The following is a 27,026-nucleotide window of genomic DNA, read 5'->3' on the forward strand; positions in this document are numbered from 1 at the left end:
TTTTTTTTAAAGGTCACCTTGGGTTTAGGAAAGTTTAAAGAGCTGCAATAGCTAAATAGATACAAGAAATTCAAACAAATTCTGAAGGTGGTTGGACTGTGGAATTCTTTTCAGCTTTTCAATCTGAACTTCCTTAAATTTGCCACATTACTGAACCAACTCATTTACATCTGTATTCTAAGGCCTTCCTGGCTTTATTGCCCACAGCTGCCTTAGAACTTTCCAGATTTCCTTAAATTACTGTATTTCATTCAAGTTATGCCTGTACTGTTGCCTTAGTTTCTTCACACTGTGTCACTTCATTCTGACCTAAACCTGTTTCTCAAATTATGGGGCTAAAATAACTGCTGCCATTGTGTAGTTCCCTTGCTTGTGGGATTTGTGTTGCCTTTCCCTCGTCTGAATGAATGATGGACATTTCCTTCAGTGCAGGACTGGTCAGTGGTCTCCGTTTTATAGTACTTAGCACAACAGGACCTCAGCTTTGGTCTGATTAATGTTGTGATTGACATTGTTGGTAACATTCCTGGAGGCTACTGGATTATTCTGCTGGCAAAAGATTATTCTGCCCTTTCTGCACTGAACGTTTCTGCCCATGTTGCAATTCTGCATGCTATCCTCTCTGTGTTGCCTTGAGGCTGTGAGCCGCTGCCTTATCTACCCTTTTTCTTCATGCTAAAATATTTCTGTCCTGTAAACCACTGTGTCTCCCACCATGCTGGGATACCATTTTGGTGAAAACACTTGTCAACTCCTTTTGGTGCACCACAGTTCGTGGTTTCTCTTACTCTTTGTCCCTGAACCTGTAGGACCTCTTTGGCAGCAGGATGATAAACTTATTTTAACATTTGACGGGGTGCCAAGTTTTTTTGTTTTGGAACGTACATTGGAAACATCAGAAACGAGTTTTGGCGGGAGCTTCAGCGCAATCTTGCAGGCAGTAAATAACAAAGACTTTAACAGGAAAAGAGAACCCAAACACTTCATGATCTGGGTTGGCTTGTATGAATCAGCAAGTCCTGAATCTGTGTTGCTAAATAACACGTCCCAATTGCTAAATATGACCCAAATAGTATACCCATGTAGAGGCATAACCCGTGGGATTCTGCTCCAAAATTGTTCTACGAACAACATTAAGCTGCCTCCTCTTAACATAGCTGAGCCCTGACCTGGCACTTTCTCTTTTTTAGTCTCATTACAGTAATGTGCTTATTTCTCCTCTTGTTTACACTTGTATTGCTCCTTCCAGTCCCTTGTAAAACTGCTGTTAAGTTCACCCTCCTCATTTGTCATACTTCCAGTGACAAGATCTTTCTCCTTTCACTAACTCTCTCTCTTCCACTATATTAAATTCAGGCTTATTGGCCTCCACAGGGCTCTGTGGACCGTTACTGCCAACTACTTAATTGTTAGCTTAGTTAAACATAAAATCTTTTTCCGAGCAAGCCTGGGAACGTTCTGACAGCTCATACAAGATGTTCGCAAGTCTGTGGTGAATTTCATTGCACAAATGAATTATTGGATGATACTTTCCCGTAAAAGTATTCAAAATTATTTAATCTTTATGTCTGGGTACCTGAGACGAGGGGGGAAAAATGCAAGGTAAGGCAGAAGATTGCTCATCTGTCTGGCAGGAGGAAAATGAACTGGATTTGAATTGCATAGTCTTTGTCAGTTGTTTCCATAAACTGCCCTGTGAGTTCGAACGTGCTAAGTTTGAGCAGCGTGCCAGGGGGTCTGTGTGCACTGGGCAGGAAATGATGGAGGTGAACCTGGCTTTGGATGGAGGTGGAGACTGGTTGCTGTGCCAGAGCTAGGAGCTCTCATGGGTAGTTTTATTCTTTCTGACATGGCTCTGCTACTCTTCATCCTAAAAGGATGAAGCTTTTGCCTCTGCATGGCGTGCCACCATGTGCATCCCAGGTTGTGTTGCCAGTAGCTTGAAGTCTTTGTACAACATACTATATGCTGTGAATGTGCTGTGATGTCTCTGACCTCAAGATAGGTTAGAGCACCCATTTGTTTTTATATTTCTCAGTTATGCTTGTTAATTGGAGGGAGATGGAGTCTGTCTAATGTGTGACCATCCTGACGGACATCTTTGTGGAAGGGCAGAACCACATTTTGTTAACCAATAACAGAAATACACTGTGATAATGGAAGTCATTGTAAAGTGACTAATATAATAGAGGTTATAAAGGTTAAGGATTAGCCTCATGGGAAGTTTATAATTGTTGAATCCTTTGCTCCCATTGCGTTTTCATTTTCAGGTGCTGAGGTTTATGCTGATGAAGAGAGAGGAGAGGCTATCACTTGCATTTATGTACGCAGACAACTGGCGATGCATTTCACCCACAGGGAAAGAGAATAGGTTTTCTTTTGGCCTGAGTTGATTATTCTTTCCTGTGTTTAGTCCTATAGTTTGTAACCAGGCAGAAAAATTAATAGATGAAATAATTGTAAGGTGCTAGTTTAGAGTGGTTTATCATTGTTTCCCTCAGGACCTTCTGGTACTGCACAAGTTCAGCTGCTGCAACTCTGAGTTTACTGTCTTGGTTTGTTCACCTACAATGAGGTGAACAAACCCATGAAACATATGACTTTTGTGTGCAAGGATCCCCAATGTCAGTGCAATGTTAATGCAAGTTTTTAAAATGTATTTAAGAGAAAGGAGAACATGACCAAGAAACAATGACTCAGTTATTCTTTTCTGTGTACCTGATACCTTAAAAAGATCTACCATAAGTGTACTAAGAAAATATGGACAGAAAACATTTTTAAAGAAAACTATTGATAGCATAAAACTTTAATATTTCTGTTGAAATATACTTTTTGATTTCTTTTGCAGTCAGTTTGAAGCCTTTGACTGTAAACCCATATTTCCAAAGTTTAGTCTAATTTCATGTTTTATGTCACTTAGTTGGATTTTTAGCTGTGTAAGTCACAAAGCTGTAAAAGCTTGAGCACATTTGATACTTCTGAAATCTAGACCAAGGCTTTTTAGACTTATCTTACTCAAACTGACTTAGCAAATCAAACTGTGGAAATTGTTTTTTGAAAATGCTGCTTCAGGTGGAGTCAGAGAAGTGCCTTGCGTGCTGCCTGTCCCTTTGATGTAACGTGGCAGCGGTTGAGCTATTCCGATAAAACAGCGCACAGTCATTCTTCAGTCAGTGTCATCATAGGACTGTTCACAAGAAAATAGTTGAAGAAATTTATGGATAGTTTAGAAATAAACATAAGTGGGATGGACAGCCCTATGAATAGGCTTGTGACAGCCTTGTTAAGTTGCTGGGATGAGGTGGTTGTGTTGTCAAGAAGCTTGGCATTGCCACCAGGTTTCTCTCTCTAGGAATGTTACAGGCCAAAGTGAGTGATCCATTTTTTTGGGTGTCTGTGAGCTCTTTTCTGCCTGAGGGTCTCTACTTCCTAGGCCATTTTTGGATTTAGGTCTGGGTGGTACTTCTGTGGAGTAGAACCTGCCATCTAGCTGCCCGTGTTACCCAAGTGCTCACTGCTACTTCTTTTCTCCAGTCTCCTGCTTTATACTTCTTGTCACATCAGCTGGCTCAGCAGTAGAATGATGGACGAGGACTGTTACAAAAGTAATGCCTCCTGTGTTATTATGTTAGCCCAGGATGTCAGAGGCAGATGCTGGTGGTGCGGCAGTAGAGATGGAACTTTCCCACTAGCATTCCATTAGATTTTGTTACTGTGAGACAGATGCCGGCAGAGGGGCAGTCTGACAAAATGGCGTCTGACGTGGAAATGCATATTGAGCAAAGGTGTGGAACTGAATTCCTCCATGCAGGAAAAAATGGCGCCCGTTGATGTTCCTTGACACTTACTGAATGCTTATGGACACCAAACAGTGGGTGCAGGCACAGTGAGAGGTGGATGATGCATTTCGGCAGTGGTGACAAGCCACACTCCAGACAGTCATGCAGATTTTGATGAGCATGGCATGCAGGTTCTTGTTCAGCACAGGGAAAAATGCATAGCTAATGGTGTTGACTACATTGAAAAATAGTGTTTTGTACCTGAGAATTTTCTCTATCAAATGGTATGATTGTGTTCTTTGTATCTGTTGTAGTTTCCATGTAAATAAACAGGAGGCATTACTTTTGGAGTGACCTACATAGAAATAAAACCTCAGCCCAGATAAGCTAAGTCCGTATTGTTCCCACAGTGTGCTTGGGTTCAGGAAATGTCCTGCTCTGCTGGCCAAAATGGCTCATGGGTACACGTTATGAAACCGGATCGTGGGTCTGAGCTGCATCATTTACAGTTTGGTGATCTCTCTGCTACTCTCAAGATATTCCCTACGGTTATTGGGAGCTATGACTAATAGAGGAATTGACAGATTGTTGAAATATTAATTTGACTTGAGGAGAAAAGTGAAGCGGCTTTCCTGTTTATGCTCGTTATTAGTGTTCCCTGTGCAGTTGCACAGTTTCTGCAGTTTGTCAGAAGACCGTGCTGAAGAGAAGCTTAAAAAAAAACACTGGGGAGTAGTTGTCATTTTTACTATCTGTTTCCCTTATAACAGAACTTAACAGTTTGTAGCAATGCCATAATGTTTATGCTCGCTGGACGTGCTGGGCATTTTTGTTCTTTTCATCTCTGCTCTGTCATTGTCCTTTTGTCCTTGCCTGCAGCAGCACTGTTGGCTTCATTGTAGTCCTGAGTCTCCTGGCACAGTTCCCAGTTGTGTAACAGTGCTCTGATGTTGATTTACTTATCATCAGTTCTTCCACTGTCTCTTAAGCTCGGAAGGTGTTAAATTCTGTGCATAGACTTTGGGCATTTGTGAATTTAGGAGACCTCTGACTATACAGTATTGAGGCTCACTTTTGCTTATTTTGGTTAGTCTCTTGCGTATCCTCAGCATCGAGTGAATAGCGTAATCCTTTGCTTTCCTTATACCTACTATGCAACAGGCATTACATTTGTACAGGCACCCTCATTTCAGAGTGAGACTGAGGATTTACACAAATACTTGCACTGACCGGTCAAATTGCCTTTGTGTGTTTTAAGACAGGTACAATAGCAAAGGGATGACATGAATGCTTGCAGATTTCCAGTTTTGTTCATTGGTAAATTTAAGCAGTGACTTCCAGAGGATGATACTCTGTAGTCACAGGCGTTAATCCCATTTTCACCAGCATTAGCTCAGTGGAGTAGCTACTCAATGATCAAATTAATGCCTTTTTTACCATTTTGTAATCTGATTGGTTGATTAGGCTGATGGAGGCAAGAGCTACAACACTTACTGTCTCTGGAGGTGTTCAAGAATTGTGGAGATGTGGCACTGAGGGATATGGTCAGTAGGCAATGCTGGTGGCAGGTGGACATCGGACTGGGTGATCTTAGTGGTCTTTCCCAACCTGAATGATTCTATTCTATGAAAATGGAGTTGCAATAAACCCTTGTTTTTGAGACTTGACCTGAGTAGGATTTGAGCTTTCGTACTTTGAACTTCGTACACAGGCGCTCCTTGTGCTGTGGGGAGAAGAATCACCATATCGCTGGCTTGAGGTGAGCGGGGACCTCTGGGGATGCTCTCATTTAACCCGCTGCTCAAAGCAGGGCACCTGGAGCAGATTGTTCCGGGCTGTGTTTGGGTAGGATTGAGTATCTCCATGGATGAAAGAACCACGACTTCTCTAGTCAGCCTGTTCTGATATTTGACTGCCCTCACGGGGGAAGAAAATAAAATTCTTACTTTGAATGAGATTTCTTATATTTGGGGATTTTTTTTCCGCATTGCTTCTTATCCCGTACATCAGTCACCACTGTGAAGAGTCAGTCTCTGCCTTCTTTATTCCCCCATCAGGTATTTTTACACATGACTAAGATTCTCCTGATCCTCTCCGCTCAAGGCTAACAATCCCAGCTCTCAGCCTCCCCTCCCATGGCAGATGCTCCAATCCCTTAATCACCTTAGTTAATTGCAGTGTGTCCCTGTGCCTCTGGCAGCAGGGAGCCCAGTGCCCAGCTGGGGCTTGGAGGGATTCTCTTGAGCAGTCCCTTGTGGGGCTCTGCCACGGGGATGCTGTGCTGGCTCCTGTCCCACCAGTTGTCCACCAAGACCCTCCTCTTTTCTTGTCTCACTATTTCTGCTCCTTCTGAGAGATATTTTGTACAGACAGAAAGGAGATGGAGGATAGACTGTAAAATTCAAGCTTTAGCCCTCTGTATTGTGGGTTTGTGAATCTGCCCTCCTGTCTTTTGATTTTAAGGCTATGCACTCAGGAAAAACAGCTTCAGCACAGTAAAATCTCTGTGAAGCAGTGTCTCTGGTATCCCTCACTGCAAAACTAATGAGCACTAAATCACCCGTCCTGGACTGTATACATCTAGGAATTTTAAAGAGGCTTAAGAACATAATGATTGAGCTGCTAACCAAAATGTGCAATCTCTCATTAAAATCAGACTTTCAGCTGCAAAAACAGAAGGAGCAAATGCATTATCTAAACTTGCAAAGGGAAATTTAGAAACCACAGCACAACAAACTTGCTTACAAGGAAAACTCTTTAAAAGGGAATTTAAACATAGACTTCTAAACTTTTAGATGACCATTGTATGATACGGACCAGCACAATTGCTATGACTGAAGATCACTCAGGGTGAACCTATTATCATGTGAATCTTCATACATAGTGTTGGCTGAAATTTCACAGTGTTGCCCCTTTCTTTTCTGTGACCTCTGTTATGTTACTTATGATCTAATTAGCTTTTCTTATATTCCTTTATATCCGCTTTTCCTCCATTAACAGGTTTTTTGCTCTGCCTATGCTCTTTAGCACAGTAAATAAAAGTGAACTTGCTATTTATTCCATTGCTTCTTATGCCTGCCACCAGGGCTACCCTGGCCAGCCACAGTGTTGCAGTTCTGGTGGCTGCAAGAAATGTGGGACCTGTCTGACTTCTCCTGTGCTTAAAACTACAGATCTACTTCTAATCTACTCTGAAATAAAAGCTCACCCTGTCTCTCTAAGAAGGATGGATTCTGTGTGAGCAAAATCATGATGTGTGTAGTTTGCAGAAGAAATACCGTGGATATGTGTAACTTGGTGAATGACAGGAAAAAAAACCTAAATTCCAGCAATTTTAACCCTTCTTAGCTCTCAATCAAATGGAAATAGACCATGTTTCAAACTGGTCTTAGCTTATAGGCTTTACTGAGACAGGATCTGAATAAGCCATGCACAATCATATATTAACATGAGTAGTAGACATATCACTATAGAACAGGAATTTTAAAAAGAATTATTTTGCTGGATGGCCTTGACTTTCAAGCAGATCAGGATGGGATAGAAATGGTGTCTCTGGTCAGTTTATTCCACTGTTGCTTAGTACAAAGTTATTTTACTTTTGTGGGAAGTGTGCTGCTGGTTTTTGTTTTAGCTGGGACTGCTGACCTGATTTGGTGTAGCCTTTGATGCCTGATGTAAGACATGTCCTACCACTACATGGCTGAGTAAAAGCATGTGTGGCTGCACACATCTTATTCATACCATTTTTCAAAACTAATCTAATCTCGGTTAATTGGTTGAATGATCTCAGTATCTACCAGAGGGAATTCGTCAACGCTTCCCACACAAGACTGAGCTTTAAGTCAGCATTGCTGTACCAAAGTGTACATGCTCCTGTACTTCCTGCAGGTCTATAGAGACAGCACATGAGCTGTGACTGAGCTCTGCTCTCCCTTAACTTCTACTGCAGGAAAGAAAGAAAGGAAAAAACACTGATACAGTCTTTCTGCATAACCTGTTTCTATTTCAATGCATCAAAAAGAACCCTAGCGATTCCCTTCTTTGTGCATCAGGTAATATACCTGGGCAACTCCTTGCCAAGGAATGTGTCGGCTGCACAGCGTCTGTATGGATTCCAAGGGAGTCTGGACAAATATTTGGAGGAGTGTTCTGTTTCTGGAAGGAATGGGGGTAGCTGATTAGACAAACCACATCAAGCTCAGGAAATCCACTGAGCTGAAAGCATTTGAAAGCTGTGTGGAAGTTAGGGAAGAAATATTTTATCACTTTGCCCTTTTCTTTACTTCACCTTGGACGTCCACTTATTGCCATTTTTAGAGAAGAGATTTTGAACTCTGATCTGCTCCTCTGCAGTCTCGCTTGCATCCTTAGGATTTTCCCTACTGCTGCGCAATCAAGTTAATTAATCCTTGAAAAAGAAAGCCAAGCTGAAAGTCAAGCATCGCTTTTTTTCCTTGCTCTGTGATGCAGTGACTGTGATTGTCAGCGAAGCACACACCTCTGATCCCCAGGCTCTGCTTTGGGCTGGTTCTGCTGCTCTTGGAGCCCAGGAAATGCTTGCTATAATTTAGTGTGTGTCTAACAATGAGCAAAACAGGCAAAGGTCGCTTAGATTTGTAAGCACACCTTGGTATCAAAAGAAGAAATAAGTAGCCATTGAATGAAAGCTCATGCTATCTGCTATGGATTACCAAAGGCTGTGCCAGCCTTGGGTAAGGTTGGGAAGGTTTTGTTTGTACTGCTGCAAATCTTCCTACCTTTATTTCAGCTAGAGCCGCTCTTGTATTTTTACTCCTAGTTCCAGTATGCGAGATCCTAATCCCTGTAATGAGGGTTTCTATTTTTCCCATGTTAGCTGATGGAGGCTGTCAGGAGCAGACCTGCTCTGCTGCTCTAGAGCTTGAGATCACCAGTGGGGCTGTCCATTTGAGGCACTCCATGGCTAAGATGAAAACCAGTGCTGCAAAGCACCTATCAGTCTGTTTCTGCAGAAAAATCTGCACTGGGGGTGTTCAGAAGTAATTGCTAGAAGGTAAGTAGGTCAACACAGATGACCTGATTTGGCAAGAAGACACATAACTGTGCCGTGTCTGTTGAATTCCACCAAGTGCTGATTGTTCCTGAAAGACTTTGATTATGTGGATGCTTAAGTTCGGGCAGTGATGTTTACACAGCATTGACGTGAGGTTCTGCAGGTTTTGTCACTGGGGTGCCTGTGAGCATCACTGCTGACTGTACCTAGGTAAAAAAGCAGAACAGCCCATAGGAGGGAACGGCGCAGCTCAGGAGGGCAGAGTGTGAGCAGCATGGAGGTGAATGATGTGGGGCCATGCTGCCATGTCTGCTTGTTCTGTGGTTGTCTGTTTTCAGTCTTCTTGAACATTTGCCCAAAGAGCGCCCATAAATACTTGTGAGAACTTTTCCATTCAGCTCACGGTGCTGCTGCTTTGCTGGCTAATGAAAATCTGCTCTTCTCCTGTCATCAAGATGAAGGGCTCCTCAGCTGAAGTAGCCCTTCAGCTTCTCTGTTTAGACAAGGGAAATTAAGAGTGTCCTAAATTAGTGGGTTTGCGTGCTTCAGCTTTGTTTTTTTAAACTATGTTCAGCTAATACAGGGAAACCGGTTTTAGAGCAATAACGTTTTGGGAAGGATTGGGAAGGGCAGTCAAAATGTGTTTGGGGATCTTATGACACTTTGGATAATAAATTCTTATTTTTAAGGAATCCTTTTTGGTAGTTTGTACCATAGCTTTGTTGTTACTTCTTGTTATTTCTTCTGTTGCACTTCAGTAAGTTCCAATGGGTGAGTAAGTATTTGTTGATTTATTGGAGGGTAAAAGTACTTAAGAAGATAAGGCATTAGAAATAGCTGGTGATTGAGATAACTCACTATTTATATAATGCTCTTCATTTTCTTTGCCAGTGCATTCCGAGAGTTTCACTTTTTAGGCTCTGAGTTTTCATGACTTTTTTCCAATTTTTCTCAGGAAGGTGATAGTTTTGTTAAAAGTAAGATTAGAGGAGAATGAAATAGCTGCAATTTGTCATCGTAAGGGCAAGATTTCCTGCACTGTGATGCTGAACATGTCTAATTCCAACATGTCTGAAGTGCAAAGTTTAATACCTTGATGGAGTTGGTTTTAAAACTTTCAAGAAGTGGAATAAAAACACAAAAACCTTCCCTGTGGCAGATGTAAATTGTCAGTAATTGTTTGTGAAGCCCTTGAATACTGCAGCAGTTGTGCAGCCCAGCTACGTGGTTGCACATACATAGGTGGGCAAAGAGAAAAATGAAAAAATAAACCCACAACAGGTGATGCCAAGGAAACACAGTGAATAAGCTGAACTCCAGGCTCAGACAGAGAGTGCATTACTCCCTTTGTGACTCCGTGATGGATCCGGAGAGATGTGGGGTTACGAGCTCACTCTGTGCTTTGTGCCGCCCTCCCATTCCCCTGCTCCTAGGATACTGTTGGTGGGGCACGAGCTGTGCCAGCCAGCCCTGCTGCCAGCATGGTGGTGGTGGGTACCTGGGGGCCACTGCCAGAGCAATAACGGGGGGAGTGAAGCATTTCTGTGCTTTGGGACCTGGGATTGCTCGAGCTGCATTTTGTCCATGCATCGTATCTCCCTTTGATAGCAGTCAAAACGTGTAGCTTTAACTTTCACCATTATGTCTTGCTTTCTTTCCCACAGCTGAAGGAAAAGTGCTTTCTTTATCAAGGATTTTGAAAGAGAAAACATGTCTGTATGTTTTTTTTTTATCCCCTCATCTTCACCATAACCATTTCCTTTAGTAGCTAATAATATTTAGTATTTATTTCGGTGACTTACATAAATCTTAAATGCATAAACCAGCAGCATCCTATTTTGCTACTGGCTTGTCCTGTGGGAACTTGCTGGAATGAAGGATCTCACTGAAAAGCTCCATTCCTGGAACGAGGAGGTCTGCCGTGCTGTTCTTCAGGTGGTAGTAAGGAAAACGGGGAGAGTCCTTTTGCTTTGAGTAGTGAATCTGCTGCACCCGCTTACTCCTTTAGTCAGTAAATCTTTTTGTTTTTGTCGGGTGGCCTCTCGGATAGAAGCTTTCTGCAGTGCCCAGTCCCTGTGCCTTATCTGTGGAAGCAGTACTGAGAAGGAGTTTTTACAAGCACAGTGTCTTAGCCTTGTTTTGTTAAAATTCTTGTTTATTTTTAAAACCATGGGACCAAAGGAGAGAGGCTTAAATTAAACAGCACTTATGTTATCTGGAAGATCTTAATGCATGTTGCTGTACTGATAACTTGCAGGCTAAGGGCTGGAATTATTAAGGCGAGGAGATAAAGAATGATATGAAACTGGGCACTGGGGACGTATCTCCCATGTCAATCATTCTGTGCAGTTAGAGGGACCTACTGGCACCTGGGGTGTGTTGCTTTGGTCTTTTTTGTCTGGATTCCCAATCAGAGCCTGTGGAGTGCTAGAATTCTTGAAGTTTAGAGGTTGAAAAAGCCTCGGTCTGAACTTTAAAAGGAACCTCTGCCTGCCACCAATCCACCCTGCAGTAGAATGTGAAGATTATTGTGCAGCGAAGGAACAGAAACACAAATGGAATGTTACTTGTTAGGATATGGATCTCATCAATAGCTTTGTAATTTAGTTGTAACTGCGTGTTCATATGTGATACTGTATTAGTGATCTTTTGTATTTCTGGAGGTTGGACTAGATGATCTCCAGTGGTCCCTTCCAGCCTCTACAATTCTTTGATTCTGTGATTGTACAAATACTCATCAAGTGCGTGTTGGTTTCTTTTTATGTACCCGGATGATGTCACTCCAAACTGTATTACTCTGTGTTGCGCTTCGTAGAAGGAAAAAAACCTTATTCTCTGATTAGCTGAATTACACTTCTTTGACTAGTAAGCAACCTTAAAAATCTCACCATTTCTTCTTGAACAACTTTGTACAAGAAGGAGCATGCCAAGGTAAATTGTTCAAGAAATGAGGAATTCGTGCAGTGGAGATCATTTCCACCTACTCACTGCTCTTTTAGTTAGGACGTCCACCTTCTGAGTGGTGCAAAATTGTGATGTGTATTTCAACTGGAAAGCCTTGTCCAGTTTCAGGTTGGGTGTTAGGAAACATTTCTTCTCTGAAATAGTGGTCAGGTGCTGGAACGGGCTGCCCAGGGAGGTGGTTGTGACACCATCTCTGGAGGTGTTCATTAAATGTTTAGACGTTGTACTGAGGGATGTGGTTTAGTGGGGAAATAGTGGTGCTAGGTAGATGGGTGGACTGGGTGATCTTGGAAGTCTTCTCCAACCTTGGTGATTCTATGATTCTGTGAATTTAATCCCTCCTTGTTTTCACTGCAGAGCTCTTCTAAGGTCTTCCTTGTTTCTAGCTCTTGTCTTCTGTTTTCTCTATGAAACTGTAGACTTGATTGTCATTTCTGTGCCGTTTTTTTATGTCAAACACAAATTGTGATGACTAAAACAAATCTTTTTTAAAAATGAGAAAAAAAAATAATTCTACTCAGCATCACAATGGACCATCCGCGTGGTGGTCTTTGAGTGTCAATTTACATAGTATACAAAGAAGCGGAACAATTTACTTTATTCTTGTCTTTGTTTCTTTGCATTCTATCATCTGGCTGTCTGTGTGCTGTAAGCTGCTGTTGGTGGAGTAGCGTCTGTGGACTTTTTCTTCCACTGTTATTGTTTTGCTTTCATTTTTTTTCCTTTGGGTGCATTTTCATTGGGGAGGCTTTCTCTGTACCATGTGGAGGTCACTGCTGGAACTTGCACCAATGAGAATTGCAACCTACAAATACTCAGTAATGATGAGTCAGAACAGAAAATGCAAGCAGTTTGGAAATAATGATCAGAGCCTCTACCAGCTATGAAAATCTCATTTCCAACTATAAGGCTAGGAAAATCCTTTTTTTTCCCCCTAAATTATCATGATTTTTTTACTTATGTGAAAGTTGAGATTCTCTTAGGGAACTAGGTCCTGTAAAACTTTTCAGAATATTGTATTATTTATAACAAAGTCAGAAGAGCCAACAACACCTCTGTTAATGCCATGGTGTGTACTCTGAAGCAAATTAATATTTTCCATATAATCTTAATGGGATTTTTTGTCTAAGTTTTTAAAGGGCATTGATCATTGTGGAAGAATGTGACTCTGTTCTCTCTCTGAACAAACTTTCTGTTTCAAGAATGGTGCTCGAAACATTGACATTTATTCTACCAACATCATCGCTCCAGTATGACTTATGCAGGAAATTTTTACCCTAAGGAAATTTTTGACCTGGAAAAGAGCAATGTGCCAGATGTGAAGGATTACCTGGCATTCAGGAACCAAATGAATTACAAAGTCTCGTCTCCTGCCTACGCAGACACCAAATCATACGACTCTTTCTGTAAATTGATGAAGCTTCACTTGAGTAATCTGTTTTGCACTTGCCTGTCTTCCTCAGCTTCCACCACAAGGCTGTTTTGGAGCTTACCCACCTTAAATGTGAACAGCCTTCTTTTCATCTTCAGTTTGGCTGTATCATTATCTGGTCGTGTTTGTCTTTTGTGCCTCTTTTTTCATTAGCTTCCCTAGCTCTTTTCCTCCCTTGCTGCATCCCCTCTGCTGTACATGTACAGAGCAGTCTCATCTGTTCCGTGCTTGGCTGTTCTAGGTGGAGGAATTAAATATTCCAGCCTCCTTCTGCAGTGGTGTAATTAGTCATCATGGAGGCCACTAAAAAATTCACTATACCCTTCAGTGCTTTCAAATTGGAAAATTGTTCTGGTACAGTAGAATAACCTCAGGACAGGTATTTACATCTGAAATGTGGTAGCAGGAAACAAGGTCAAGGGGTTTTGGAAGAATGAAATGCAATTTGGTGTGTTCTACCCTAAGACTGGTGAGTAGGGGAGGATTGCTGGGAGTGACGTGGCTGTGGCTTTACTCTTGCTGGCAGGTAGGATAAAGATGGTTTTCTAAAATCAAAGTGCAGTCATTCGTTTTACCTGATCAGATGATTAGCATCTATGATGGACAACAGGTCAGTGAGGTGAGCTGTGGCCATCACTTGCAGTCTTCTGGTATGTACATTAGATCTTCACTGCAAGGATCCGATTCCCTGCTTTTTGGTAAAGCGGTGTTGCGCAGCAGCAGTGAGCCTAGATGACTGCTCTCCCATTCTTTTTAATTAGAAACAGCAATCTCCTTTCTGTTCCAGTGAAATGTGAGCTGGACCATAATTGTGCTAAACTTTGGCCAACTGATAGAGTTGCTGGCTGGCATCTTCCATGTGAGCTGAGTCTTTCTGTTGGGGGAAGAACTGGATCCGTTCTCCTTCCCTTCTCATTTTTTTCTTTGCACTGAAGGCTTTGAAAGCTCAAGCAGCAATTATAGTCTGTTTTTGCTCACCTTCATCATGTTTCCAAATACCATGTAATCTCATCTGTTTGGCTCAGTGCTCCCTCAGAGGCCACAAACACCCCACCTGGCTTTTGGTAGGAAAAGCTAGCTGTAATTCAATCTTGCATCTTTGACAATAAGTCATGAAAAACAAACTATGTTGCTAGAAGACTGGTTTTTAAACTAACATTATTCTACCCTGTCTTGAAGTCAGCTTTTTACCCCTTACCTAATTGTGCCTTGGTATTAGAGGGTTCTGTGAACAATGACAAGTTTTCTACATAGTCCTATGTGCTGTGCCATGAGGCAGGTCAGGACAAAGTTTCTGCCTTGTTTGAATTTTATAGCTTTTTTTTTTTTTTTTTCATTTCCAAAAGGAAGTGAGCCTTTAAACGAAGAGTCTTGTTATTTTTGTGTGTGCGTGTGTGTTTTTTTGTATGAAGCGTCTGGAGAATCTGTAGCAGAGTCTGAGGAATTGTTTGGATTAGACAAACTGATTTCTTAGGGTTTTTAACATTCATGGTTTATCTCAAAACTTTACAGTCTCGTGTATCATTATTGCCATTATTTAGAGATCCTCTAGGTAAGCTGATCAGGACGCTGTGTTAGACTTCATCCATGTTATAACGTGGTCAATTAGCAGGAGAGACTGAGACAATATTAAATCAGTCTTTGATTTTGTGTCTTGGTGGTGCGTAAGCACAAGATATTAATGACTGCAGAAAGGTTAAACTTTACGTGTCTTCCTGTTTATCACAAAGGTACCGGGTACAAACAGAAGGCAGTCTTGGCAGGCAGCAGGCTTGCAAAATCCATGTGCTGCTTAGCTAAAGCTATGTTTGTATTGAAATTTGATTGCCTTATATTAAGGTAAATACTTGAGAGTCCCAAGGAGTCTGACGGGTAGCTCTTGATGCCCCATTACAGCAGACTGTGGCTTAGGTACTCTGACACCTCCTAGCAACATTAGCCCAGTGTGAAAGTGGTTTTAAAAGAAGCAGACTAGTGCAGAGCTTCGAAAGGTCATCTGTTTAATTTTTCCACTTAGAAGTGGGCACAGCTATGACTAATCTGTTCTTAATAGATGCAAATTAAACAATAAAGTAAGAAACAAATGTAGTTAATTCAGGTTCTGCAACACGTGTCCAGGTAATAGGTTTCAATACGTGATAATCCCAAGCATAAGAAACATTTTTCTAATGTTTGTTTCCTTTAAAATATTTTAAGCTCCTACTTCTACAGGGCTCCTACTTCTCTTCACCAGAGATAAAGAGATATAACCTTACTTTTCTGCAGCAGCCTTGCAATATTTAAGGGCTTATCATGTCCTCTTTCAATTTCTATTCACCAGACTAAACAAAATCACTTCTTTCTAGTTTTCCTCAGGGATCATGTTTTCTAGACCTTAGATCTTTTTCATAGCTCTCCTACAGCCTGTTTCCGGTTTGTTCATGGCTTTTTGCGTGAGGCCCAGAACTGGGAATGGCCCTGGAGCTGATGCTTTCTGATCCTGAATATAGTGGACTGCTTAATGGCCTATACAGATGCGTTAGCAAAAAAAAAATAAAAATAAAATTAAAAAAATGGGCGTTTCAAATGACCATGGTAGGTGGAACTAACCCATGGTGGCCGTTCTTCAGTAGTAAGTTCTCTTTACCACGATGTCTTAATTTATTTTAGACCATTTCTACACTTTGTTAAGATCAACTTAATTTTTAGCCCAATCTCTATTGTCAAAGATTTCCTCCTTGCAACCATCCATTTTTGGCTCATTTATTTGCTGATTTAGGAAAAGAAGTACGTTGGCTGTAGGATGGGTTTAATCCTTATTAATGTGGTTTCTTAAATTTTTCAGCTGCTTGAGGAACCTTTGAGCTGCTTGGATTTCTGACAGAGGATTAATGTCAATAAGAAATGTGAAATCAGGACATCAGAAGCCTCCTCCTTCCCTGTGCTATCAAACCAGGCTGCTTCCCAGAGAAGGGAGGCAGGGGAGAGAGCATACATCTAGGTCTCACTAGGGAGAAAGGAAAAGGTTAGTTTAGACTTTCTCCCTCTGCTTTTATAAATCTCTCGGAGCTAACTACTCAGTGCTAGTGTGCTTTGGTTTGTATTTCAGCCATTTTATTAATAAAGTTGGTAGATTTTGTTCCTTCTGTCTAACCGTGGATGCTTTTCAGCATAAGCAAACAAAAGACAGCGTGGAAATCTTGCCAGAACACATCAGTCATTTTTTGGTGTTTTTTTAAAAACAAAATAAAGCACACACCTCCTGTTGGAGGCTTTCCATGTCCTTTCACAAATGTAATGTGCAGTTATATACAACTCTAGGTTCTAATGCAGTTGGATTTTCCTTCATCTTGCAGTTTTCCTCTGCTGATTCTCAGTAATTAAAGAAGAAACAAAAAATGGAACAGCTGAACTACTATTGAGTGGAGGGAAGTAGTTGAGAAATAAACTCACAGTGGAGCTTAGTGGGTGCCCATCTACCTTTTCCCACTATCTGATTTCTAGATACGTGGTCCCATCCTGTCCTCTGCTCGTTCAGGGACTTGGCCATGTCTTTCTCCCTCTGCGTTATAGCCAAATATTATCAATTGTTGTATTTACTTTGCTTTCACTTTGGTCGAGCTTATTCCTTTCTACACATTTATGTATTTAATTGCATTGAAAACAGCAGCTAGGAATAGGTAAAGGATTGTACCTGAGATTAAGTATCTGAAATTATTCAATGGCTATTTTTGTCTATTCAGACATCCTTTGCTGGGGTATGTCATTCAGACTAGAGATTTTGAGGTGCTTGGTGTTTGCCTCCCAAATCACGCAGGTCATAACTGTGTGCCACGAGCACCCAAATTCCTCACCCTTTCGTGGCTGCTGTAATGCGAAATAGCATTGTGTCAGTTTGGGAATTTAAGGTGGAGTAAAGGGGAAGTGCTTGAATTTGAATAATAGAAACTCTTCCTTTATGTGCTGTCTGCCCATAGAGCACAAACCTCTTTCAGTTCTGAAGCTGTGAAGGTGACCTGCCTTTTAAATAGCCATGGTGGATGACTTCAGGTTGGATATAAAGAACAATTTCTTCTCCTAAGGAGTGGTGATGCACTGGCACAGGCTGCCCAGGGAGGTGGTGGGGTCACCATCTCTGGAGGTGTTCAAGAATTGTGGAGATGTGGCACTGAGGGATGTGGTCAGTAGGCACGGTGGAGTGGGGCGGAGTTGGTCTGGATGACCTTAGAGGTCTTTTCCAACCTCTGTGGTTCTACGACTTGGGTGAAATGCTGTATCCCACATGTAAGATGCTCAGTAAATACAAAATTTAGCATCATTCAAGAGGCATTTAGTTTTTCTGTTTGACAGACTCCCACACATTCCTTGGAATGTATTTTAGGTGCTCTGCTAAGAGCATTCCCATGGACTGTTTGAGGCATATTCTGATATTTCCTGAAGGGTCCTAGAATACACCAGACACGCTTCAGAGCTGAGACAGAGCAGCCGTGCTCCTGGAGAGCCTTGGCAGACAGCATTTCCCCGTCACTGCTGGACGTCGCTGCTGGCCTGCTCTGATTTATTGGGATGGCAAAGTGCTTTTCATAGATCATGTGCTTATGGCATTCATGATCTCTTAACATTTCCAGAATGGAATTACCTTCAAAATTTATGAGAGCTAAACATTTTCTTTTAATTGCTCTTTTTTTCCTCACGTGGCAATAATATTTTTCCCAAACCTGTTCCTCTGTGGCCTTAAATGAAGCAAAAGTGTGAATTAAAAGTCAGTTTCCCTGGCTCTGAGTAAAATAGTGTTGCATACTACCGGGTAACAGTAGGTGGCCTAAGGCTATTGCAGTGTTTGCTGGAAAACTTTCTTTTCACTTGCAGCAAATGCAATAAGGTCGGTGGGCACTTCACCCTCCTCTTTAGGCACCACAAAACCAGAGCCATTTGGTGACCTAACAAAATGAGCCCAGGGCTGGTGCTGCCCCCCAAGCAGTGCCATCACTTTGCACTGAGGCTGCTGCCTGGGGAACATGGGGACCATTCTGGGAGACCATTCTGCTGGACAGAAAAAGGAAGGAAAGGAAAAGCTTTGAGCATCTGTCGTGCAGCCATTTGGGTTCTAACTCTTGCATTGCATGAGAATCCTGTGAAGAAGTCTTCCTGTTGATGTTGGAAGAGGGCAGAGATAACTCCTGGGAGACCCAAGAGTGTAACGCAGTGCTTATGTTTCAGTGCATCAGAGCTTGAAGAATCAGCAGTACAAACAACAAATTAATTAGTCATGTTATTGAAGTTCTTAGAGTATTGTCAGGGTATTATTGTATCCTGTTCTTTCTTGTTGTGGTTGTTTTGCTTTGTTTTGAACAGGGCTGTGGAGTGTTGTGGTTTTTCTTTTTTCCTTGAGGTATTCAGAAGCTCTGATGTATCTAACACATCTTCCCTACTTTTCCCAGATAAAATTATACCAATCCTTTCACATCCTCTGCTCTCATTTGGGCTCTGGAGAAACGCTCCTTGTTTTCCAGATCAGCCACATTATCTGTGCATCCTGTGTTTATTGCTACAGATTCTCTAACTAAAAATCTTTAGTTAAAGAATGCTTCGCATTCACTCATGAGTGAACATGAGTACACAGGGATGAGCTGGAGTCTTCTGTTCTTCTTTTGTTAGACACTCCTGCTCTCTCTCTCCCTCATTCCCAGTGATTTCCACATCCACACGTTGGCTCAGATTGGACTGTATTTTGTAGTTTATGTTAATTCCAACATTTCCTCACTGTGCCGCTATCTGATGTTGTTTCTGTGTACGTGACGACGGCGTAGTGTAAATGAGTTTATCTGAAATCAGATGGTCCCGGTGCAAGAAGTTACGGGATTGCAGTAGCGTGGATTTGCATGCTGAGTGCACAAACAGCCCGAAGGAGCGGCGGTAAGCCCTGCTTTCATCCCGCCTGCCAGCGAGATCTAGACTAGCCAGGTTCTGTCTTCTTCTGATACCTGTACATTGCACTTGAGGTGTAATGAACTCTCTTAGACTCCCCAGGCGCAGCACATTCCCTTCTTCATTTCACAGTCTGATCCTGATCCAGAACATCCCCACTGCTGTTCTGGTATGATTGATTGAACAGATTTCTAATAGTCATTAACACCAATTATTACAGTATTTGCACTGATCTCAAAACTCTCAGAAGTGGTCTGGTATGGGAGTCAGTATTCTTGTAGCTTCTTTGGCAAGGCACTAATTGTTTTGTTTCTAGAAAGGACAAATTTTTAGTAGCTGCTGTTTGTTCTGTTGAGGGTGTAATTAGGCTAATTGTATTCCCATAATCACATGGTTAAGAAGAACTAGTTCTCTCTTTCTAAGTGATTTTGGATGGATCACAACTGTTCAGTTTGGCAAGGATGTCTCTTGAATCGTTTATATGATAATGAATGCAGAAGAAAACACCTACATCTGTACTGAATTTCCGTCCTCTGTAAACCAAGTGCTACTTCATGATCTCCTGCACTGCTTCCTTTATGCCTTTGTGATGAGAGCTGCTGTGTATCTGCATATGAATGAGGCAGAAGCAGCCACTGGAGCAGCTAGCTCCTGCCTTGTAACCACTCACATCTGTCCAGAGCATGCACACCTGCGCACAGCAGTGCTAGCAGTACATGTAATGAACGATATAAAGGAGCTCTGCACCTCTTCCTCGCACGCTTTTGCATGCTGGCATACACAGCCCATAAGATGGCTCATGCCTACAAGGCTTGAAGCAAAACCACATAAACTCTGGTTGCAATTTACAACTTATTGTAGCTAAATTAGCAGCAAACAATAGCATGGAAGTTCAGCGTGTCCTTCTAAATTGTTGAAGTGATTGTCAAGCTCAGGACTTGAGGGTTTTGGGTGTCTTCATTAACAGATTCTCAGGCGTCTTTGGTTAACAGTAAAATGTGGTGTTGTGGTATTGCTGGTGAGACCATAGAGTCAGCACTTAGGTCTGGATTCTCTCCAGCTCCCTACAGAAATTGGACCTTCCTACATAAGGAGTTAATTTCTCTCTTTTATTTCCTCAGGTTCTCGAAGCCGGCACCAATGTTCTTAGATGATTCCTTCAGGAGATGGGCTCGTATCAGGGACTTTGTACCCCCCTTTGGAATTAAAGGACAAGGTACGAGAGATCTCTATGCAGCTACTGAATAAAGAACATGGTTCTGCAGAGGCTTTGTTTTCTTCTTGTATCGTTTGGTCACATCATTATTTTATAGTTGTTGCTACTTGTGTAACAAATAGGAGAAATCTATTCAGATGCCTTGGTGGTGATGTGCGATACATCCCGTCCTCCAGCTGTAATACGGCAGCAGGGGCTGCACCTCAGGTGTGCTGTGGGAGGGCCAGCAGACTGGAGCAAGGGCCTCAAGGAATAGCACTGGCAGCACAAGTGGAAGGCTGCACTGACTGCAGGAGGGCTCATCCCCTCCTAACAGGCACAGGAGGTGCGCAAGGCGAGGGCGCGCTGCCTGACCAACGTGGAGGTGGGATTTGCAGATTACACACGATGACAGCCAGACTTAATAAAAATCATTCCGTTAAACTGAATCCAAATGGAGAAATTCACCAAAAGGGGATGACGGAATGGCTCTGGCAGCCCTCGTCCTGGGTTTGTTGCCAGCTTGTATCACCACTGCAGTGTTATGTAAATCTGGTGTTTTATATTGGATTTCCTCAGTTAAAAAGAGAAATGAGAAATTGCCATTATTTAAATGGCTGAGAGCTGAAGCCATGGGATGGAAACGGTTGAATGGGTTATTTTTTTAATGCCCTCCTGGGACTGAATTTTGTGCCAAGTTTCAGTCTGGAGCAAGTTGTGTGTGTGGGAGGGTTGAATTATAAACTTCTGTAACCCAGGATTTCTAATGGCTGTGCTGACAGGCTGCGAGTCCTAGCGATGCGAAAGGCGCCCTTTCATGTTACACATCACTTGGAATTCTTGCATCAGTCTTTTCTGGCCGGTCCCATGGGACGCCTCCTGGCTCAGCTGAGTGATAGGATGATGGGATCAGCACCTCATTAGGGCTTTCAGTCGGGGCAATCTGATGATATCCAAACAACCTAGGCAGGCGGCGGGGAGATAAGTCACGTGCTGGTGCGAGGTGAAGACTGTCCGAGCGGGATGCGCATGGGAAAACGCGTAGTCAGGGGGGCTGGAAAGCGTAGATAGACATGCCTGTGTTGAAATAGATGGGGCAGGAGTTTTGCTGGCTGCTCGTAGTGACGCCAGCAGCTGGGATTTCCGATGTGAATCAACTGAGGAAGGTGCTGGTGTTTACAGAGCCCGATTGTAGCTGGTGTGGTAACGGGAAGGTTTTGCTGAGAACTTTGGTGAATATTCTATTCCCTAGTGTTTTCAATTGACTGTGGTCTAGTCCAAGCGCAAAAGCTTTTTGTGTGAAATACACTTACAGGATGAGCTCACTTTCAGTAATGCTGCATATTCCAAGAAACTCAAAGAAACTTCTCTGTAGTAGCTCGGAAGTACCAAAGTTATGAAATTGAGAGACTCTGAGCAGCTTCAGAGATAATACATTCTGTTCGCTTTTATTAAAGTTTCTTTCTGTTCTTCAGGCTTTCAGCTGAAAGGTCTTCAAACTCATAGCAAAGTTTTTCTTTGCTTTGTCTCTGGAAAGGATAAAGTCCTTTTCTATCCGCCACTTGGTGTTCACTGGTCCAGGAAAGAACAATTCTGATTTTGCAGACTTTATGGGAAAGCAGCTTTTGTGGAGCATTGTTTACTGAGCTGCACTAATTCGGAGTAACACATCTGGATAAATCACATGCAAAAGAGTAGAAAAGGGTCAGGAATTTTAAGGGCGGGACCACTGCTCTCATATCAAGAAGGCAGCATGCAGATCATTTTGACAGTTCTTTAGGGATCTTCATTTTCTTCAAAAAGAATCTGATTGCAAATGATTTTTCCATCTCAAGCTGATAAGAAGCATGCGGTATAACTTAGGCAGGTTAACATTTGACATTTTTCAGGAAAGAATGCACATTTAGTCCTTTGGCCATTATCTGATTTGGCCATTAGCGCGTGCAAGGGGTTTTTGTGATCTGGACTTCACTCTCTCCAAGAAGAGCATTTGCCTTAGGGAGCTCCCAAGATGAATGTTGTTCTAAGTATGAATGTGTTTAGACTCTTGATGTCCCTCAAATGATTCTGATTATGAGATAAATTATTGCATTTCATGTCGGATTGGAAATGGCTGCTGTTGTCGATTAACCACGTTACTGATTACTTGTCTGCTAAATGAAAGAAGCGCTGGTATAAGCAGGTGTCTTCCCTACTTCCTTATGAACAGGAGTTCACGAAATGATGGGTGCGGTAGGTGATCCCTGAGTGTTCTGTGCAATGAATTAGAAATATGAACAGGGATTTATGAGAATCAGTGTACCTTTTTCTTAAAGTGTCGTAAATAGACATAGAGCTCTTGTACTTGTCAACTCTGATTCCTCTGTTCACCCGAGATTCAGGCCTGCTTACCCGATCCCAGTCCCCAGCTACCTGGGACAGAAGCAGAGCTGAGAACTGTCCCAGCGTGGGAGCCAGTACAGCAGATTTAAGGCATCCTTGCATTCATCATAGATGTCTGTAGCCCATTTTGGGAACTCTTGCTCTCTCTGTGTGCAAATGTGTCATATTTTCTGAAAAAGTCTGATGTATTTGCTTGCAGGTTTTAACCCCAAATGGTCTCTACAAGTATCTGTTTGGCCTTTAGTGAAACGATGGCTCTAGATTTCACACAGTTGTGACTTCTGCAGCTGGCTGTGAATGTATGAGGCTATTTTTCAGAATCTAAATCAGGATTTTCTAAGTGATGAAGAATGACCACATTGTTGAACAGCCCATTGTCACATTTGACTGCACTTACTTTAATACTGAGCCCGCCAGTGTCATGCTGGGCTTTGTTGTCTCCTGTTGTGTGACTTGGCAGGATCAACAATAGGATGTGCCTCCGTGACTCCTTGGTTGCATCTCTATTAATAAACGAGCCCTGAAGGCAATTAATCTCATTGTACGAACAGGTTAAGTCCTTGCCCCTTCCCCAGAAAAGTGTGTGGGTATATTTCGGCTTCCTACCCAGAAAGGTCACCCACCTGTGTGAGCCTCTGAACCTGTGCATGGATTAGGAACTAGAGGAGAGTGTTTTCTGGTCCGGTGACGAGCACAAGGACTCTGCTAACTAGTGTTTAATAGGAGATGCTTGTGGGACACTGTGCTGCTGCTTGTTTGTTGGTTAGCATGTATGCAGCCCAAGTAAGGTTTATCCTTCAGGAACACCATGAAATTACTCATCTTTAAGAGTTGTCGAGAAGATCAAACTGTAACAAGAAGTGGGAACTCTAAAAGCTAGATGGTAAGACGTCCCGTGGAGGACAGCTCAAACCTCAAGCACCCTCCTGTGTCCCAGGCTATTGTTTCAGAACTGGCTGAAATGCTGGAGTGCCTCCCGCGTTCCACCATGTGCAAGGCTCTCAGTTGCTTTTTTGGAATGCTTCTTTCCCAGCACCCCCCAGGCCTGTTCTTGCAGCTTTTTTCTTTTTTTTTTTTTTCTGTGAAGAACAAGGAGACTGCAACAATCTCAAGCTGTTAAATGAGTTACATGGAAGGTTTTTATGGAGGTATGAATACTCACAGGCTGCCCATATGGTTGCAGAATTCCCCTGGCAAGTGCACGGCTTTCAGGGTTAAGTTTGTCAATGAATAAGCAATGGAAAATTGTTTATAGTGTTAGTGAGATTATTTATCCCAGAGGGCCTCCTCCCCAAATTTACCTCTGTAGCTAAAGCAAAAGGAAAGAGTTATTTGGAGAAGGGCAACAAACAAGGCTGGAGAAATACCTGACTATTAATAGAATTTCTCAGTACATGTAGCTGAAAGAATATGAAAGGCTTTCATAAGAAAGAGTAGCTAGTATCTGGCATCATCTCTTTGTAATGAGGATGGGAGTTGCTGCAGGGTTTTTTAAACTTAAGCGAAAACATATGGCATAGCATACACTAAAAAACTAAGCAAACATGAGATGTGTAATATCTCCTTCATGCACTCAGTCGGTAATGGTGTCACTGCATAGCAGTAATTATAGGTCTTCACTTCTACCTTTGTTCCTGCTAGATCATTTTAAGCAGAGAGGCTGCTTTGCTGGCCCAGCATTGGTTTGGTGTTGAAGGTGATATTTATTTCTTAGGGAGTGGCTGTCATGTTACCAGCTCAGAATTTGCTCTCACCAGCAATGCAGAAAGGCATTTCTCCCCCACTGGGATATGAGAATATTAAGAACGTATTTGAAGTTCTACATATTTACTGAATGTAATATGTAGTACTGGCCAGTGGACTTCATATTTTCATCTGATACAAGAGGGACGTTTACCAGAGCACCAATACTAATAGATACATTGCGCAAGGGTTGATTGTTCTCATGCTCAGTTTTATTTGAATGTTTTCCTTTGTGTGAATGCAGCTGGGAAGAACCATGGTTCAGTGCTGCTTAGCAGTGCTTTCATTGGTCTCTTGGGGGAGAGGTCATTCATCTTCAGTGAAATGTTGAATTTTCGAGTGTGCAAAGATGGCATATCAAAATTTTATCAGGAAAAAATATTCTATTATTTTCTTGCATGTTATTTTTTTTTGTTGTTTTGCATGGTTTTTCTTCCCATGGGGATGGAGGGGTGTCATGTGATTAACTCTTCAAACAGTGACGCTTCCACATCAACTTTCTTGGCATGAGCTATGTTTTATCTCTGAGAAAATGTAATTCTGTTGGTCATCACAACTGAAATTCACAACTGGCCTGAACTAAAACTATCAGAAAAGTAGGTCTTTCCCAACCTGCTCTTCCAGCACTTTACAGAAACTGAAGTACTGTATGCAGACGCCTTTCCTACTTTTTGGCTGGATCTACCTGATAATGAGATGTCTTTCTTCTGCTTTAATTCTCCAACTTTCTCTTGGTTATGTTATCTACACTCTGTTGTATGGATGGTTTTCCTCCTGTGAGCGTTTTCTTCTTTTCCATGTGTTCTTAACTACTAAGCAAGAAGCAGAGGCATGTATAGCTGTTAATTCTGTTCTGAGTAGGTATTAACACAACGTTGTTTCTTCTTGAATGTGATTGAGGCAGAATTCGGATCTATTTCCCACTAGAATTTTACACTTGACCAAAATTGGTAATAGTTGCCATTATCACATGAGAATATATCTATAAAAATGTTGCTGTTTCCCCAGGGAATCTAGCTGATTATATAGCCTCAAGAAATTAAATGAGAGGTTGTGGGGGTGGGAGGAATGTTCAAGTTTCAGAAGAGGTAGAGGACCATCTTTTTGTTACTAAATAAAGCCTCTAAAGGGAAGAAATCCTGAGGGTTTTGAGGTTAAATCAACCTTCAATCATGAGGTCTCTTGTGGAAAATGCAACCCTCCAGTGGAGTTCTCTATTTCAATTAAAAAATGGATACTTTGTTGTTGAATGTGCTTAGAGAATAGCTCTTCTCCAAACCACTGAGAAGCAAAAAGTGTTGAGGGGGATCTTGAGCCCCAAGTTTGAAGTTGATTGGGTGATTCCAAAGTAAAGTTCTTCCCAGCAGTATTGAAGTGCACTTGAGATGTGGATGTTATCCCTATCTTTTACCTCTTAGAGGGAAGAGCAGGTGTTCTCTGGTTGTTTTGGGTGCTGTATTGCAATGCTTCTGCAAGGCTCAGGAAAATTAGAAATTGCTGCAGTAGTTGTTGAAGAGGTTTCTGGCCTTGAAGACATTGCTTGGCCGCCTGAGAAGTGGCATCAAAAATGTAGCAATGAAAGGGAGAACAGTCCTCTTTACACCTGTCTTTGTTTTTCCTCTTATCTTTGGACAGCACGTTACGAATCCTTCAGGGTTTGCTTTCATTTGGCATGGATTAAGGGCTGTTTCTGCAGACTTTATTCCTACCCGTACATCAGAGTTGAATATGGATCAAAATGGTTAACGCGTGGTTATTGCAAAATGTTGCCTGTGTTCTGGCATAATTGTTTTTTTAATTAACGTTCCAACTTTCCGAGCCGTGGGATTATGTTGGGAACTAAGCTTGTATTCTGAAAAAAACAAACTCTTGGTTGTGAAGAAAAGCTTGGAAAAAAAAATCCCTGAAGGCTCTAAAATTACGATGTAAATCAAGAGTCCAAACGTTATGTATTTTATTTATATCTTGTTATAAAAAAAGACCTTAAGGGCTTTCTGGAGCTTACATTTACCACATGCCAGGATTTCCTAAAATTGTTAGGGAGGCTTTTTTCTGTCTTTTGTTTTGTATTTTGTATCTGTACAACACTAAATACGTGTTTTATACTATGATTAAAAATCATCAATGGAAGTACTGTGATACTGGAAGCGGTGGTGGTTTTAAGTGCTGTTGTTAAGGTCCATGTCAAGCAAACCACCTAAATCTGGCACAGCTATAACCTTAAGAAAACATTGCCTTGTGTTTACATACAAGAGCTGATCTGAGGACAGATTCCTGCAGTTTGTAGCTGACTGTCTTGGAGAGCCAGTTCACGTGTTAGCAGTATGCTTCGAAGTTCTGGAAGCCTTTGCAGCTGCTTTCTCTTGCACGGACATCGCAAAGTTAGCTGATCAATAGAAAGAGTGGCTACAAGGAATTTCAGACCCTCTTTGATTCCTCTTGTGCTCACTGGATTCCCAGCTTCTCTAAAATACAAATCGTGTTCTGGATGGGGTGTTCCTGGGACAGAGTATGCGGTGGGACCCAAGTCCATGGCTTCATGATGGGTGCCCGGATGGCAAATCGTTCTGTAAAACATCACTCCTTCTCACA

At 42.0% G+C, this 27,026-nt stretch overlaps 1 protein-coding gene across 9 annotated transcripts in view; it reads left to right on the forward strand.

Moving 5' to 3' along the window:
* Positions 1–27,026, forward strand: part of ST3GAL3 (ST3 beta-galactoside alpha-2,3-sialyltransferase 3) — a 156,549-nt gene that overhangs the window by 76,487 nt on the left and 53,036 nt on the right. For all 9 annotated transcript variants that reach the window (XR_002440988.1, XM_021404072.1, XM_021404076.1 and 6 more), the window contains one exon: positions 20,236–20,330. Coding sequence is in view for 8 of the 9 variants with exons in the window: in XM_021404072.1 (XP_021259747.1) it covers positions 20,236–20,330 (95 nt within the window). In the remaining variant the exon portion in view is untranslated. The remainder of the gene's footprint in view (positions 1–20,235; positions 20,331–27,026) is intronic.

Source organism: Numida meleagris, chromosome 7 (assembly GCF_002078875.1).
Source record: "Numida meleagris isolate 19003 breed g44 Domestic line chromosome 7, NumMel1.0, whole genome shotgun sequence".
NCBI classification, from domain to species: Eukaryota; Metazoa; Chordata; class Aves; order Galliformes; family Numididae; genus Numida; species Numida meleagris.